Source organism: Ahaetulla prasina, chromosome 1 (assembly GCF_028640845.1).
Source record: "Ahaetulla prasina isolate Xishuangbanna chromosome 1, ASM2864084v1, whole genome shotgun sequence".
Lineage (NCBI taxonomy): Eukaryota > Metazoa > Chordata > Lepidosauria > Squamata > Colubridae > Ahaetulla > Ahaetulla prasina.
The window spans coordinates 95,638,432-95,655,916 of record NC_080539.1 but is presented as its reverse complement, the minus strand read 5'-3'; the positions used below and the strand labels follow the sequence as shown (position 1 = coordinate 95,655,916).

The 17,485-nt window shown below is 37.8% G+C and overlaps 1 protein-coding gene and 1 long non-coding RNA gene across 7 annotated transcripts in view; one reads left to right on the top strand and one right to left on the bottom strand.

Moving 5' to 3' along the window:
• Positions 1-207: 207 nt before the first annotated feature.
• Positions 208-5,978, top strand: LOC131191310 (uncharacterized). Its single transcript, XR_009153464.1, has 3 exons — positions 208-407; positions 5,194-5,259; positions 5,575-5,978. It is a non-coding gene; the product is annotated as an uncharacterized LOC131191310 (long non-coding RNA).
• Positions 5,979-11,533: 5,555 nt separating this feature from the next.
• RGS17 (regulator of G protein signaling 17) overlaps positions 11,534-17,485 on the bottom strand; it is an 86,851-nt gene continuing 80,899 nt past the window's right edge. For all 6 annotated transcript variants that reach the window (XM_058169246.1, XM_058169236.1, XM_058169261.1 and 3 more), the window contains 2 exons: positions 15,786-16,020; positions 11,534-14,332 (listed from right to left, as the gene is read on the bottom strand). In XM_058169246.1, the coding sequence (XP_058025229.1) occupies positions 14,144-14,332; positions 15,786-16,020 (424 nt within the window). In that variant the 3' untranslated portion in view covers positions 11,534-14,143. The remainder of the gene's footprint in view (positions 14,333-15,785; positions 16,021-17,485) is intronic.

The window sequence follows — 17,485 nt, the reverse complement described above, 5'->3', positions numbered from 1 at the left end:
ATTGTCCTCACTGTTAGGAAGTTTCTCCTTTAATTCTAGGTTGCTTCTCTCTTTGATCAGTTTCCAACTATTGTTTCTTGTCCTACCATCTGGTGCTTTGGAGAATAATTTAACACCCCCCTTCTTCTTTGTAGCAGCCCCTCAAATACTGAAATACTATCATGTCACCCCTAATTCTTTTTTTCTTTAGACTAGCCAGACCCCAAATCTTTTTAAGGTGGATTTTTCTCTCTCTTGTGAACATGAAGTATAATGTTTGAGTGCCATCACCATCTCTTTTTGTTATTGCAGTTCATTTAAGAATCCAGAAAAAAAAAAAGAAAGCAAGCAAGCCAGGCTAATTGGTGCTGGCTGAAGTTCGTAATTCCGGCTCGAAGAACTGCGACAAATGCCGAAAATTGCCGAAGGTAGTCCCAAAGCTTGACTAGCCTCGTACGATTAGCTCGGCAATGATAAGAAATGCGCCGGCTTTAACTAGGCTTGGATGGGTCGGAAGACCCCGGAGCGGGATGAATGTTGAAGTTACCTAGTGGGGTCTATTGGACTACAGCTTGATTTAGACTTTTCCACAACAGTGCCAAGGCATCCCTGTTTGCTGGTTGGTTTCAGAGAACTTTCCTTGATGGGACTGCTGCTGACAACTCTACTTTTATAGTTCTTAAAGAGTAGAATAGAATAGAATAGAATAGAATAGAATAGAATAGAATAGAATAGAATAGAATAGAATAGAATAGAATTTTATTGGCCAAGTGTGATTGGACACCCAAGGAATTTGTCTTGGTGCATATGCTCTCAGTGTACATAAAAGAAATGTTTGTCAAGAATCAGAAGGTACAACACTTAATGATAATCCTAGGGTACAAATAAGCAATCAAATCGTATTAGGAAACAGTCAATATAAATTGTAAGGATATAAGCAACAAAGTTACAGTCATAAGTGGAAGGAGATGGGTTATAGGAACGATGAGAAGATTAATAGTAGTGCAGACTTAGTAAATAATTTGACAGTGTTATGGGAATTATTTGTTTAGCAGACTGATAGCGTTCGGGAAAAAACTGTTCTTGTTTCTAATTGTCTGTTGTGCAATGCTCTATTGCGTCGTTTTGAGGGTAGGAGTTGAAACAGTTTATGTCCAGGATATGAAGGATCTGTAAATATTTTCACAGCCCTCTTTGACAAGTCCTCAATGGAAGGTAGTTTGGTAACAATTGTTTTTTCTGCAGTTCTAATTATCCTCTGAAGTCTGTGTCTTTCTTGTTGGGTTGCAGAACCAAACCAGACAGTTATAGAGGTGCAGACTCAATAATTCCTCTGTAGAACTGTATCAGCAGCTCCTTGGGCAGTTTGAGCTTTCTGAGTTGGCACAAAAGAACATTCTTTGTTGTGCTTTTTTGATGACATTTTTGATGTTAGGTCTCCATTTTAGATCTTGCGATATAGTAGAACCTAGAAATTTGAAGGTCTCTACTGTTGATACTGTGTTGTCTAGTATTGTAAGAGGTGGAAGTATGGAAGGGTTTCTCCTAAAGTCTACCACCATTTCTACGGTTTTGAGTGTGTTCAGTTCCAGATTGTTCCGGTCGCACTGCGAGGCTAGTTGTTCAACCTCCCATCTATATGTGGATTCATCATTGTCTTGAATGAGACTGACTACTGTTATATCATCTGCGAACTTCAGTAGTTTAACAGATGGATCGTTAGAGATGCAATCATTGGTATATAGAGAGAAGTGAAGTGAGGAGAGCCCACAGCCTGGGGGGGGGGGCTGTGCTAATTGTACAGGTATCTGATGTGATTCTGCTTAGCTTCACCTGCTGCTTCCAGTTTGTTAGGAAGCTTATGATCCACTTACAAGTGTGTTCAGGTACCTCTAGCTGGTTTAGCTTAGTTAGAAGAGTGTCTGGAATGATGGTATTGAACGCTGAATTAAAGTCTACAAAGAGGACCCGTGCGTAGGTCTTTGAAGATTCAAGATGTTGGAGGGTGTAGTGCAGAGCCATATTAACAGCATCATCTGTTGATCTATTTGCTCGGTATGCAAATTGCAAGGGGTCTAAGAGCGGATCCGTGATGGTTTTCAAGTGGGACAGCACTAGCCTTTCAAAGGTTTTCATGACTACAGATGTTAGAGCAATTGGTCTGTAGTAATTCAGTTCCTTGATGGTGGGCTTCTTCAGCACTGGGATGATAGTAGAGCGTTTGAAGCAAGAAGGAACATAGCACATCTCTAGCGATTTATTGAAGATTCGGGTGAAGATGGGGGCCAATTAGTCAGCACAGAATTTTAAGCAAGAAGGAGTTATCTTGTCTGGGCCTGGAGCTTTTCCTGGCTTTTGTCTGTGAAATAGGTCTTGCACTTCCTTTTCTGTGATCACTAGGGGTTGTGAACCCAATGGAATGGGTTGTAGGAGGCTTGGCTGTTGTTGGTGTGTCCGAGATAGGGGTTGTGGAGATAGGTTGCTGTAGTTTCCTTTCAAACTTGCAGTTAAACACGTTCAAGTCATCTGCCAGTTGTTGATTTCCTTCATCCTGGGAAGGAGGTTTGCCGTAGCCGGTGATATTTTTAAGAGTTTTCCACCTATTTGCTGGTTCATTTATCTGGGTTTATATGGCATGTTTTTCGTTTTCATATTGTTGCAGTTGTGTTAATCTTACCGTGGATGTTTCAACTTGTGTTGGTGCTACATAAGCCAGGGAAAGTCTGCACTGAAGGCAGAGGCATAGAAATATGTTTAATTAGTACATTCATGATCATCATTTCCATCCATAACAAATAATAGGGGAAGAGGGAAGAATTGGGAAACAATTGGGTACAATGAACTGTCTAATTAAATTACTCAGGGACCTCAAGAGGTCAAAGTCACATGGAGTTATCTTTAAATATCTCCCAAGTACAACCACAGAGAAATGTTACAGCTGTCCTTAAAAAACAACAACAACACCCTTTTTCTGAATCAAACAAACAGTGACACAATTAGAGGGATAAATTTAAATGGAATCTGTCCTGCCTGTCAGAAGGCATTAATACTGGAGGGAAGGAAAACTTCATGTGCTCTTATGTTTTTAATCTTTGTTGGAGATGTATTTATTTGATTTCTATAGCTGCCCATCTCAGCCAATGAATCTGGGCAGCTCACAATTCAAAATCATATATTACAATTAAAATCTTAACATCTTAAAGCAATAAAAAGAGTAAAAACCATGAAAACAATAAAAAAAACCATTAACATGTCTAATTCAAGTACATATATTTGGCGTGTTAACGTTATAGCCAGGGGGCTGTGTATCACCCTTGCCTCAGGAACATAGCCAGCCCTTTAAAGCTTTACAGAAGGCTAAAAGGATTGGGGCTATTCTAATTTCCGAAGGGGGATGTTCCACAGCAGGAGTCTCCAGCTTTGCTGGCTGAGGAATTCTGGGAATTGAAGTCCACAAGTCTTAAAGTTGCTAAGGTTGGAGACCCCTGCTCCACAGATTAGGGGCTGCTGTTGAAAAAGTTTGTCTTCTAGTCCCCCTCAGCTGACATTCTGTAGCTGACAGGATCTGCAGCATGCTCATCCTGTTTGATCTAGCTGGAAGGTAGAAACTCTAGAAAAAAGGTGATTCCCTCAGGTACCCAGATCCCAAGCCATGTAGGGCTTTGTAGGTGACCACCAGCACCTTGAATTGCACCCAGAAACCCATTGGTCACCAGTGCAACTCACGCAGGAGTGGTGTTACATGTGGCGTATATCTAGCACCCGTTACTAGCAATAGCAATAGCACTTAAATTTATATACGGCTTAACAGTGCTTTACAGCCCTCTCTAAGTAGTTTACAGAGTCAGCATATTGCCCCCAACAATCTGGGTCCTCATTTTACCGACTTCGGAAGGATGGAAGGCCAATGAGAATCGAACTTTCGAACTTTTGGCAGCCGGCTATCAGCAGAAGTAGCCTGCAGTACTGCATTCTAACCACGTATCTTACCACCACACTATTTGCACAGCCCAAATCTGAAGTTGAAGTTTCCTAATGACCTTCAGGGGCAGATCTTGCTCTTCTCCACCCATCTCAACGAGAGTTTATTTCTCAGTCATCTATTCTGTGAGTCTGATAAAATATACTGGCGCTCCCAAAAGTGTTTGTATAAAGTAAGGACTCGCCTGCAGGGTTCCAAAGTGGTGAGCTTACCTGTTATTGAGGACCTGTTCTCACACATTGGAGCTTCCACTTGGGCCATTCTTCTGGTTAGGAAAGCTGAAGCTGAATCAGGCCAATCTGTTAGAGAACTAGTGCTTTTCAACTGAATGGAACAAGCCTTCCTTTCTGCAAACGTCCCGATTTGCATGGAAAATATAAAGTGCTGATGGGCTTTTATTACTTTTCAAGTCCACTCAGCGTTGACTGTTGATGTGCTATCAAATTAATGTTGACTCAGTCCCCACATCAAGGAGAGATTCAACCTAGAAATAAGGATACAGTTTCTGACAGAACGGTCAACCAGTGGAACAGCTTGTCTTTGGACATTGTGGGAAATTCATCACTGGAAGCTTTCAAGAAGAGACCGGACTACTATCTGTCAGAAATAGTATAGGGTTTTCTGCTTGAGCAGGGGGTTGGACGAGATGAGCTACAAGGTCCCTTCCAACTCTGTTATTCTATTCTATTCCCTGACAGACTCTTCCTATTTCATGTTTCACTGCAGGGGGCTGGATGATAATTTTTCTTTTCCTAGTTATAATGTGCGAATCACTAAATTCGGTTCCATCATTCAATAAAAAAAGATGCCCTATGAAACGTGTATGTTATTATATAGTGATTTCTAGCTTTCCTGTGCTCTGAGATATTTAGTGCCCTAGTTCCAAATGTTCCAAAATATTGAATTGTTATCCTGCTTTATCAGCAATGTAGAACTAGTGCTTTCCAACTGAATGGAACAAGCTTTCCTTTTTGCAAACTTCCCGATTTGGGTGGAAGAGAATATAATGCAGATCGAGCAACTGTGTGGCTCTACTGGGCCTGCCACAGGACTGCCTCCTCTCATCCAACCATGAAGCTCTGTGAGCATTTCTTTCTCATCTATCAGAGAAGACAGCCTTGTCCAGCAGCCAATATTTTCTTTCCTTTTTTATGACTATTGACCTCATGGAAGATACTTTACAAGGCCAGCATTACGATTGCTAGATTTGACTCTTCCCATTTTCTCAACAGCTGCTGAAGAAACCAACGGCCTTCATGTGAAGGAAGCAAGTTTGCTGAGCATTTTTTCCCAGTCCGGTAAAAGAACTACAACAGTTTTCTTTTTTTCCTCCTGTCTCAAGGGTAGGAGCAGGACACTCTACCAGGCAGTGGTGAAATCTAAATTTTTTTACTACCGGTTCTGTGGGCGTGGCTTGGTGGGCATGGCTTGGTGGGCGTGGCAAGGGAAGGATACTGCAAAATACCCATTCCCTCACCACTCCTGGGGGTAAGATAGTGCAAAATCTCTATTTGCTGGTTCTCCGAACTACTCAAAATTTACACTACCGGTTCTCCAAATTACTCAAAATTTCTGCTACCGGTGCTCTGAACTACTCAAAATTTCCACTACAGGTTCTCCAGAAACTGTCAGAACCTGCTGGATCTCACCCCCGCTACCAGGATATGAGGAAGAGCCTTAAAACTTCAACGTGACATTTTCTTTCATTTCCTGCTGAAAATCTGAGGGAAATCAAACAGCGAATGTTTGGTACTGTGCTGCTGAGCTCAGGGATAACACAAGAGGCCTTGCATTGTTTATCCTGTTTAGTATGAAACAGATGTTTGCGGAATTGGAAATACAAGATTTTTTCTGAGTAGTTCTTCCAAATGCAAGGCTTTTTCTTTGCCTCTGTTTTTCCTTTGCAAAAACATCTAGATGTCTGATGGACTTAAGCAAATTGTGTCATTCAGGACATATTTACTTTAGAGAAAGTGCAATAAGAATGCGGTGTATTTAACCTAAATGTGAAGATTAAAACTTGTTTATACTTTGAGCGTTGTTATCTGTAAATCTGTACTAGGCAATCTTAAACTATAATCAGTTGGAACAATTAAATCCGATTATACCACTCCCTTTTATATTAACAATTTAAACAAACTTCGTGTATGAATTTAGATTGGTTTAGAGAAATTTAGAGAAGGCTAGTTTAATAACCATGTCTTTCTGATGCTCTATAGGGAACTCTGAGCTTGTTTAATCCCCATGGGAGCAGATTACATGATGTGTATAAAGTAATTTGGATTTCTAATTCGGTCAGTAAACATTTACAGAGTAATTTCAAGAAAGGCTTAGTATCAGAGCTCCTGAGGAAACAAGTGCTCTGCTGTTTACAGACCAGCAGGTGAAAGTCTCTGCGGAGAGATATTTCTTATTCCCTCTTGGGAAGTCATTTCCCTTCCCCCCTCCCCCAAGTGATAATTGCAAGAAATAGAGTCATTGGAAATAATTTAAGCCCTCTCATTACTTGTTTAGAATTTTCCTTAAATGGAGAAGCCCAGGTAAAAGAAACCAGGAATGAACTTGAAAAGATTCTTTCAAAAGGAAGGAATCATTGCAAGGTGCCAGGCAACTGCTTTAAGCTTCTTAATCTTTTCATCCCCCCATTATTATTTAGGGGGCTGTAGACAGGGATAGGTTCTGATACTCAAGACTGGAGATGTGCCTTCAACCACAATGAAATCTGTTTAGATTTGTGGTCCTTAGGTCTCTTGGATGCCAGAAGGACTGCTGCCTAAATGGACAGGATTCATACCCTCAGCCACAGAAGATCAGTAGATGGGGTTAGGCCAATCATCTCTCCCAAGCCAACCCATTTCCTAGGATTATTGCTGTGGGGACAAACAGGAGGAGAGGGCACTACCTATGTCATCATAAACTCATGTACAAAAGGCAGGATATATATTCAATGAATAACAGCTCAGTTGGATTTAAAGAGTCGCCTCCAACTATGAGATGGGCAGCAAATAAATAGATAAAGGATAGATAGATAGATAAGTAGATAGATATAAATTGATAGGTGATAGATGAAAATAGAGAGATAATAAATAGAAAGATAGATACATAGATAAGTAGATAGATATAAATTGATAGATGATGATAGAGAGGTAGATAATAGATAGATAGACAGATAGATAGATAGATAGATAGATAGATAGATAGATAGATAGCTATATAGCTATTGATTTAGTTGGTTCTTGGAACCTAAACAGGGTGGATTCCAGTTAGTACTTGGATGAGAGACCTCTTAGGAATTTTAGTGTGAGACAATATACTTAAAATAACTTCATTGTCACTTTGAATGTACAATAATTGGCATACATTAGAATGAAATTTTGTTGCATAATATGGGCAGTGAGAATATGGGCAGTGAGAAAGAAAAGAAGTGGAAACCCCTTTGTATTCCTTCCTAACAAGACCAAATGTTGGTACTTCAATTTAATTGAATGTGACAGAAGAAAACTGCCAAGAAAACTATCTTGGTCTGATTGTGAAGTAACAAGGAATTAAGCTTGTCTCAAAAGGTACTTGACCATGCATTCATAATTTTCCCGCTTCTGTTCCATTTAATTAAATTGCCAGCGGAGATTTATTTTGACATTTCTCAGACCCCCTCATCCACCTGATTTCATTGTTATAAGATTATTTTACTTGAAAAAAAATCAATGAAGGATCAGAAATCTGGGATGGGCACAGCAAAGCACCTGGCATAAGGGAGGCCTGTGAGATCTTAAAAGATAAAAATGTTTGATGGCTACAGCCCACTGCATTCTTTGGAAGTATATGTTTGTCCAGAAATAAAGTAAACCTATACAAGAAGAGATGGCAGAGAGCAGCTTCATTAGTTTGCCTTCTAAAGCAGGGTGTCCAACTTGGCAACTTTAAGATCTGTGGACTTCAATTTCCAGAAATCCCTAGCCAGCATGAAGCATGAGTTGAACTCCACAGGTCTTAAAAGTTTTCAAGGGTGGACACCCCTGTTTTAAAAACTTTTGTGACTGGCCTTGTGATTGGGCAGCCCTTCTATGAAAATGCAGATGACACACAAAACTAAAAAAAAAAAAAGTCACCCACCCCCAATTCTCCAGAAAATATTCCAGAAACAGTGTAACCTCTTATCTTGCAATACCGCATCACTTCTATAGATACTGTAGTTCAAAAAAAGAATGCATTCTAAAAGGATTTCATTCATTTTCAGAACCCAAATAGAATTCCTGGTAACTTCCTGGACATATCCATGGACTTTTCATGACAACAATATAGAACCTATTTACTTAACTATTACTCAGTCACACATCATCCCAGTTCCTATTAAACCATACCCTCCTTTAAATCTTGCAAAGATTCAAATTTCCTCCCTAAACTGAAAACTTTCCTAAAAGCATGAATTCATGAAAGGGTTCACATCTATACTTTAATTGTTGGATTCTGCCTTGTTGTCATATGGCAATTATGTTGGAATCATTCAGATACTAACACTGGGCATTTCTTTTTCCTACTTTTATAATTGGGGTAGATTGGAAACCTTCAATTAATTGATATTAATAAACAAAACAATTCCTGCTCCACCTCCATAGAAAAGTTGATGGGACTTTTATTTATCTAGTAACAACAGAACGATTATTTAGGAAGAGAAGAAATATGATATGAAGTGGCATCAGTATGGAGGGAGGGAGCAACTACAACTTAGACCCCAATTTTATTGACCATAATTCTCCATGAAGGGATGTCCATGAAAATCCTTGTTTGTGGGTTGAAGGCCCACCAGGAAGACATGGGAAAAGACAATGGGGTTATAGCTTGTAGAAACACCAACTGCACTTGGAGGAATGAGAGACCTGAATGATATTTTCATGACCACTTGTACATACAACTTAGTCACAATGATCTGTTAATCAAAATCATTATATTTATTTTATATATTTGTGATCTCATTAAAATCCCAAAACAAGAAGTAAATACATCTTCAGTCTATTTCTGCCTGTGGTAAGTATAATTAAGCAATTCATTTATATTAAAAGTATTGTATAGTACATGCACAATAATCATTTTAGAAGTGTAATCATTGACTGCTCATAAGGTTGCAAATTGACTGAGAGCAATGAGATTATGTTGTCATTTAAAACACTGTCAATATTCCTTTCAGAGAACTGAGGTATGCAAAAGTAGAATGAGATAAATTTGGCTATTCCTCTTAGTTGCAGAATGTTGACATCAACAACCACCTTTGTTTTTGTATCTCTTTAAATGACACAAGGGTTACGTGGTGTGGTGTCTACATCTATTTGCCAGATGGATTTAAGATATACATTCATTCCTAGGAAGTATATATCAAATACAGAGTGCTCAACAGGCCAACCTATAAATCCAGTAAAATTCAGGATTTAGGCTCTTATGGTAACATAGTCTCACTGCAACAACACACTTGGTAATTTTGGAACCAGTTCAAATGTGACATCTTATTTCCCCTCCCATATCATGACCAAAATACTCATAAAAGGAAGTCTAGTACCATAATTCTAGATGCTATTGGCAGACCCTCACAAATTTTATTTGGTTAAGGTTCCTCAGGAAAGATGTCCTGTCAAACTGACATCTCCCTTACTATAGTAAAAGTATCTTATAAAGATAGCTTCTGGTTAACAGGTCACCATCAAATAGTAACATTGAAAAAATGAAGTCTCAGTATTGAATACATGCGATATTTTCTAATTACATAGACCTAGTTGTGTGCACCAGAGATAGTTGTATCTCAAACACCATAACAAACCAGAATCCACGTCATATAAATATGTACAGACAGATATATCTCTATATATATATGCAGAGTACCATAGGAAATGAAACTTTTACTGTGGTGTTATAAATATGTAATACCACAGTTATTTCAGATAATGATCCTTAAATTATTTCATTATGAGAAATTCACAGTAGGAGGAGGCAGTTGTTTGCTTTTTTTTTATTTTCTTGCTACCTTCTCCTTTAGAAAAAAAGGTTGTTTCTGTAAACATCGTCGAAGATATGATTCTATCAATATACCTTTAAAATTTATTCATAATGGTAAATTAATAACCAACATGAATAAAGTATATCATAACACAATAACACTTTTCAGATAAAACAGGTATTTATTAAAAGAATGTCCTTTATAAATAATTTGTCTTGCATTTTAAACTACATTTTCATACACAACAATATTTAAAAGTGCTGAGTATGGTAGGATAGTCAGCAAACGCCAGTGTAAACAGACCTTATATTTTTTTTCCTGCTTCGCAGAATTTTCTCTTGCTTTTTTTGCCTTTTTTTTAAAATCCCATTTCGTCAAACACTACAACAGTTAAAAGAGTTGCATAGGGAATAAAGAATAGCCCTTTTTTATTTTTTTTACAAAAGTCTTGTCTCCTGAATTCTGTATAAATTACAAAACCAAAAGATCTTAAGAAATGGTTAGCTAAATTGTCCACATCTCCCCACCACGCCTCTTAAGCTTACAGATTTCAAGTATTGTAAGTAAAGTAATAGGTATATTCCCAACCACACATACTTCTGCCCTTTGACACATGTTCAATAAATTAAATATGAAGAGGTAGTGAAAGAGAAAAAGAATCGAGTCCCTTCCAAAATAAATGAATGGCATAATTACTGGCAATGAAGGACTTACGCTGGGAAAATTTAGCTTTCAAAGACACTAGATGACCAAGAGATTCCAGTATTATGGAAGCATGTGGGAGGGGAGGGCACAGATGTTTAGGAATAGCATGAACAATCCAGTGCTTAATGTCAGTTATACATTATGTTCTTTTGGCCACTGCAACCTCAGAGGGCAGAATTAACAACTTTCCTCCAGCAAAATTTCCCCTTTAATGAATGAGACTCGGCATGCTTAGCGAATGCATCCACATTAAGATGCAGATGAACTCGGGAATAACTTGAGACAAACAGCTAACATTAAATAGCTTGATTCTATTTGTATAACACCATATCTTCATCATGGAGAGCAACAAGAAGTTACCGTAACTTCAGGGAGAAGAATCAGTTTATAGAATGTCCCCAATCATCAAATCCAGATTTCGTAATAATACCTTCAATATGTATCAGTTTTGTGGCACCTTAACAATTCTCCAAACAAAATCTCAAGACTGAATATTAAAATGAACAGGTTCTAAGACAAGGGTGTTTCTTTTTTTTTTTTTGGTTGTTTTGTTTAGAAATTTGCTATGTCTTTTTAAAGATGCAAGCAAGCACTTAAGGAAATTAGGAATTTTTATTTTTAAAAAAAATATTCAGGTAACTACTTAGAAAACTGAACTAGCAGCAAAGGAAAGGATCTCCAAGGGATTTTTCAATTGCACATTTGAAATAAATGGGAATTTCACAAGAGAAAAATAGCTCTTGGCTAAATCCACATTCATTATAGAATGGCTTGTGCAAAAGATTGACCCTGGCAAATTCAACTCAAGGTAAACAGAGGACCCCATACTGTCTTCATTTTTACTAGTGCTTAGAAAGATGTTTATTTTAAAAGAAAAAGAATCGAGTCCCTTCCAAAATAAATGAATGGCATAATTACTGGCAATGAAGGACTTACGCTGGGAAAATTTAGCTTTCAAAGACACTAGATGACCAAGAGATTCCAGTATTATGGAAGCATGTGGGAGGGGAGGGCACAGATGTTTAGGAATAGCATGAACAATCCAGTGCTTAATGTCAGTTATACATTATGTTCTTTTGGCCACTGCAACCTCAGAGGGCAGAATTAACAACTTTCCTCCAGCAAAATTTCCCCTTTAATGAATGAGACTCGGCATGCTTAGCGAATGCATCCACATTAAGATGCAGATGAACTCGGGAATAACTTGAGACAAACAGCTAACATTAAATAGCTTGATTCTATTTGTATAACACCATATCTTCATCATGGAGAGCAACAAGAAGTTACCGTAACTTCAGGGAGAAGAATCAGTTTATAGAATGTCCCCAATCATCAAATCCAGATTTCGTAATAATACCTTCAATATGTATCAGTTTTGTGGCACCTTAACAATTCTCCAAACAAAATCTCAAGACTGAATATTAAAATGAACAGGTTCTAAGACAAGGGTGTTTCTTTTTTTTTTTTTGGTTGTTTTGTTTAGAAATTTGCTATGTCTTTTTAAAGATGCAAGCAAGCACTTAAGGAAATTAGGAATTTTTATTTTTAAAAAAAATATTCAGGTAACTACTTAGAAAACTGAACTAGCAGCAAAGGAAAGGATCTCCAAGGGATTTTTCAATTGCACATTTGAAATAAATGGGAATTTCACAAGAGAAAAATAGCTCTTGGCTAAATCCACATTCATTATAGAATGGCTTGTGCAAAAGATTGACCCTGGCAAATTCAACTCAAGGTAAACAGAGGACCCCATACTGTCTTCATTTTTACTAGTGCTTAGAAAGATGTTTATTTTAAAAAGAAAAAAAGAACAACTGTTGCCACTATTTTTGGGCCAGAAGGTTTGAATTTAATATTTATTAAATCTCCACAATACTGGCCCATAAATGAACCCTTTCAAATTAGGAACGCCAGAAGATATTCTTTCTTAGCTTTTCCTTTAAAAATGTAAATTTTCTTTTTCCCAGGACAGAACTTCTAAGAAAAGCAAATGTATAGACAAATGCTAGTCTCCAATGCTGACCAAAATGCTACATTTATGCATTTTTCAAAAATTATCTTTTAAATTAAAACCATAAATTTTTCTAGACTTGATTCTATGAATGGAAGATTTTGTTTGTTTGCTTGTTTCTTTCCTTTTGTGAATTACATAACATTACACAACAATTTTAGATAACTGGATAGCCAGTCTTTAATAAATCCATTACAGTATCGGACATCTGAAATGTACATTGATTATCTGTTTTTATAACAATTATAAACAATGTCAGCTTATAGACTGTGTCTCTCCATTTGATTTATTTCATGTAGCTTGTGCTTTGATGTTTGCTGTTAGTTTTGACATTTCTGTAATGAAAGTACCACAATTCTGGCAGTCAATAACCAGAGGAATCCTCCGTTTTGAATTTTAAATAAATGATGATAAATAACATTCACTTCTTGTTCTTTTTCTTACATAGAAATGTTGTCTGTCTTATATAGCAATGGATATTTCTTCCCAGAACATGGGGAATAACATTGCTAAACCCAAGTCAGATTGTTTTCTGGTGCACTCCAATAATCCCTATATGTGTACCATAAGACCATATTGCACACAATGTTCTTAAATATAGATATAATTTATGTTGTTGGATTAAATATTGCAACAACTAAGTGATAAAGTGAAGCAGTTTTGCTTTGCACATGCAGTGTGAGGATACACAAGGAAACTCTTCATTAAAACGACAAGAACATCATTGTAATCTTAACTGCAGGTGTAAAAGTATTTGAATAAGTGTGATTTGGCAAATCTACTTTCCCTCCCTTCCAAAATCAAGAATGATAGACCTTGATAAATGTAGACAAAGACCTTTGTGTGTATTTGTTTGCTTCACAGGTAGCCAGAGTCATGCCAAACTGTAGTTCTCCAGGAACTCAGTTCCGGGTGTTATTGAACTACTAAGGTGAAGACAGATGTAATAGAAAAAGAGAGCTTTCAGTTCATCCCTCAGCTCTGGTTGAGCCCATCTTCCCATCAGAATCGGCAGTTAAAATGGCAGCCATGAAGAACAATGAATTGAAAAAACTGGCACGCTTTCCAGTCTTGTCTCTTTCCCTACCCCTCCCTGTCCACCCAAAACAAAAAGACGGATGAACATTAGACTATTTATCTGTTCATTTCCTGCCTTCTTCATTTAAAAAGGAAACTCCTCTTAAAGTGCAAAATGGTTCCAGCTATTGCAGGGGAGGTTTCTTGGTGACATCATGGGGGGGTGGGACTTCACAAATCAGCACCATGCACAGCCGGCTTCTGCTTCAAGGGGCAGGACCGGTTTTTTTCCCCCAGAGATTGACTCTGGAGGGGAAGGGTACATTTTGGACTAAATGCAGTGAAGGTGCTTCCAGAGCAGCCCTGTTGCTTTAAAAATTTTACGTCTGTCTTCATCCTAATAGTCCTTACCCCACCCATTTCCCCAAAAGCTAAATCAAGATTTCAAACCCACAAATTATTTTTAAGTCTCAGAAGTAGAGCTCCTTGTACTTTCGAGAAGAGATTTATAGATCTGAGAATTCAAAAACCTAGGGAAAGAGTCTCTGTGCATTAATGTGTAGATTTGAAGTTGAGCATCTTCATACATATGAGAGTTGGGGTCCAACAAGTTTCTGTTGATCACTTCTCGCACCCGTGAATCTAAGCTAACCTAAGGAGGAGAGGAAAAGAAAATGAAATGTTCACCTTGAACTTATGCAGATCAATCAGTATATTTTTAGATTAAGTACAACGGGACTTACTGGGACTTTACCTATAAAGAATTATCTTCATAAACCCAATTACAACTGGTATGCCATACGTATTCTCCAGGGGTGTCTTCAAATCAGTGAAACTAAAATTAAGTCTATAAATTTAATTTGTCTGGACTAGAGAGATATTTGCCTCAGTGTAATGTCATTACAACACTGATGTTAAATATAATATTCTTTAGGTCCAGGATACATGTAGAAACCATATTGGCACCAAAATCAAATTACCATTGAATCTTTAACTGGGAAAATTTTTATATTTGCGTTGGTACCAAATACCATACTTTAGGTTTTAAAAATTTCAGTTAAATCATAACTGAAACAAAACACTAATATTCATTTGAAGACAAGGATTCTGAAATGTGAAAGTTAAACAATGCTGGCTGGTTTTATACAATCTCTACTGAGTTAAATTTGCTACAGATGTTTAATGTCGATGCAAGTAGTCCCAAGGGTGCTTTTCATAATTTTTTAAAAAATTATATTAAAAATGTAAGCATGCACTCCCTAACACTTTTATTATAGAATAAATCCATCTGAATTGTTCGGATCCAGAGTTTCCTGTCACGTGTAGAAATAAATCAAGAATGCTTCCTGTTGGAAGAAATGGAAGGATGAGAAGACATCTTTTCTGGGGGATATAAAGGCAGATGGAGGGATGTGGTGAGTCAGTGGCTAAGACACTGAGTTTGTCAATCAAAAGGTCACCAGTTCAGTGGTTCCAATCCCTAGTGCCGCGTAACGGGGTGAGCTCCCGTTACTTGTCCCAGCTTCTGCCAACCTATCAGTTTGAAAGCATGTAAAAAATGCAAGTAGAAAAATAGGGACCACCTTTGGTGGGAAGGTAACAGGGTTTCATGTGCCTTTGGTGTTCAGAGATATCTTTGGACAACGCTGGCTTTTCGGCTTCGAAATGGAGATGAGCACCGCCCCCTAGAGTCGGGAATGACTAGCACTCGTATGTTTGAGGGGAACCTTTACTTTTACCTTAAAGGCAGATGGAGGAAGGATTAACTGAAAATTGCTTATCCTTACTTCAGAGTTTTGCTCATGGAAATTCTGGAGCCATTGCAAAGATCCTACTATAGCGTTATTAAATATAAACACACACACACATATACATATACATAAACACACACACACAAACAAACATACAAATATGCTTCTATGGCAGAAGGTAGATTAGAATTTAGCTTAACATCTAGGATTATCCCAACCATCCTACTATCCATCCTATGGCAACATTTTCTGACAGATTTCTGGTGGCAAAAAATATTCTAAATGTATCACACTGTACACACAAACAGAGCATTATGCACATCCCATATTCTTTGGTGGGTTTTAAAAGACTACCTCTTTTGGCGATAGTATAGAGATGTAATCTTCATATATAAGTCTGGCTTTTTCTTCAATAACATCCTTGTTCTGTTCCTTTTTCAGGTCTTCACACGCTAACCAGAATAGGAGGTTCTCTTCGCTATACTCTGTTCGAAGAAATTCTCTGAAAATATTCCTACCGGCTGGTGTTTTCATCATCTTGTCAAAATTCTGAGCCCAAGATAGAATTTCATCAGCGGTGGGATTTTGGCTGCAAAAAATAGCAATCACAAAGACAATACTCCAAAATGTCATACCAATACAAATATTGTTATACAGTGGTTTGATTTGCAGCTGGTCTTATAGTGTTTAATGGGATTTATCCCAATGAAGTAGACATAGCATTGAAACCTGAGACCTGAAGAAGCCATATTGTTTAAGCCAGTTACAACTAACTTGTTTCTCTAGAATTCATATCTTCTTGGCCACTCTGTGTAGTCTATAATTTCACTAATGCTCTTTATTTTCCATTGGATTTTGTTTAATCATCATCATCATTATCATCATCATGATAATGATAGTGATACCCATTGTCATCGGGGCACTTGGTACCATGTCCAAGAATTTTATAAGATACATCAACAAATTGCAGCTTCCTGCGATAACACCAGTGGAACTGCAAAAAACTGTGCTACTTGGAATATTGTACATCTTAAGAAGGTGCATGGTTGATACCTAAAACGCTGGCAGCAAGCCGTATCAACCATTAGCACCAGTCAATGGTATTTGTGATGCATTTTTGAATGTTCAGTTGACTGAGTTTCAAATTTAATGAATAAAGTAAATAATAATAATAATACTAGACTGAAAGAACTTATAATTGACTTCAGGAGGAAGAGAGATGTACATTTACCATTGTACATAAACGGTGAGGAGGTGGAGAGAGTTGGTAGTTTTAAATTTCTGGACATTTATATCTTGAAGGACCTGTCATGGACAATGAATGTTAACACGCTTGTGAAGAAGGCACAGAAGAGGCTATACTTCCTGAGAACGCTCAGGAAGATAAATCTATTTCAGTATCTACTTCTGTCCTACTATCGCAGCACCATTGAGAGTGTCTGACATATGGCATTCTTGCACGGTATGGGAGCAGGTCGGCAGCTCTACAGAGAAACATTAAAACTGTCCAGAATATCATTGGGCTCTAGCTACCAGCCCTGGATGACATCTTCACATCTTGCTATTTGAGGAAGTTGCATAACATTCTCAGAGACTCTTCCCATCCTGCTTACAATCTTTTGGGACTGTGGCCTTCTGGCAGAAGATACAGAACAATTAAAACTCAGACCACACGTTTTCTGAATAGTTTTTATCCCAGAGCTATAATTGCACTCAACAATGAACTAAAGGGCCACCATCAGTGAGCTGTTAGACAGCATTACTTGGTCTGTTGGGTGGATGTTTGGGTAGTTCAGGGGACTTTGTGGTGAGTGGGGGGGTGTTTGGAGATTGTTATGTGTGTTGGGCCTGGTCTTTGGGTGTCAAGTGAATTTCATTGTATGGGTATACTGTGTATATATGTACAATGACAATAAAGTTAAATTAGTAAACGTCTTCAAATTTCCCCAAAGTATTTACCCCTACTAAATGTTTATTTGTGAAGCATCCTGCTCAGTAGTGAAATCCAATTTTTTTACTACCGGTTCCGTGGGTGTGGCTTGGTGGGCGTGGTG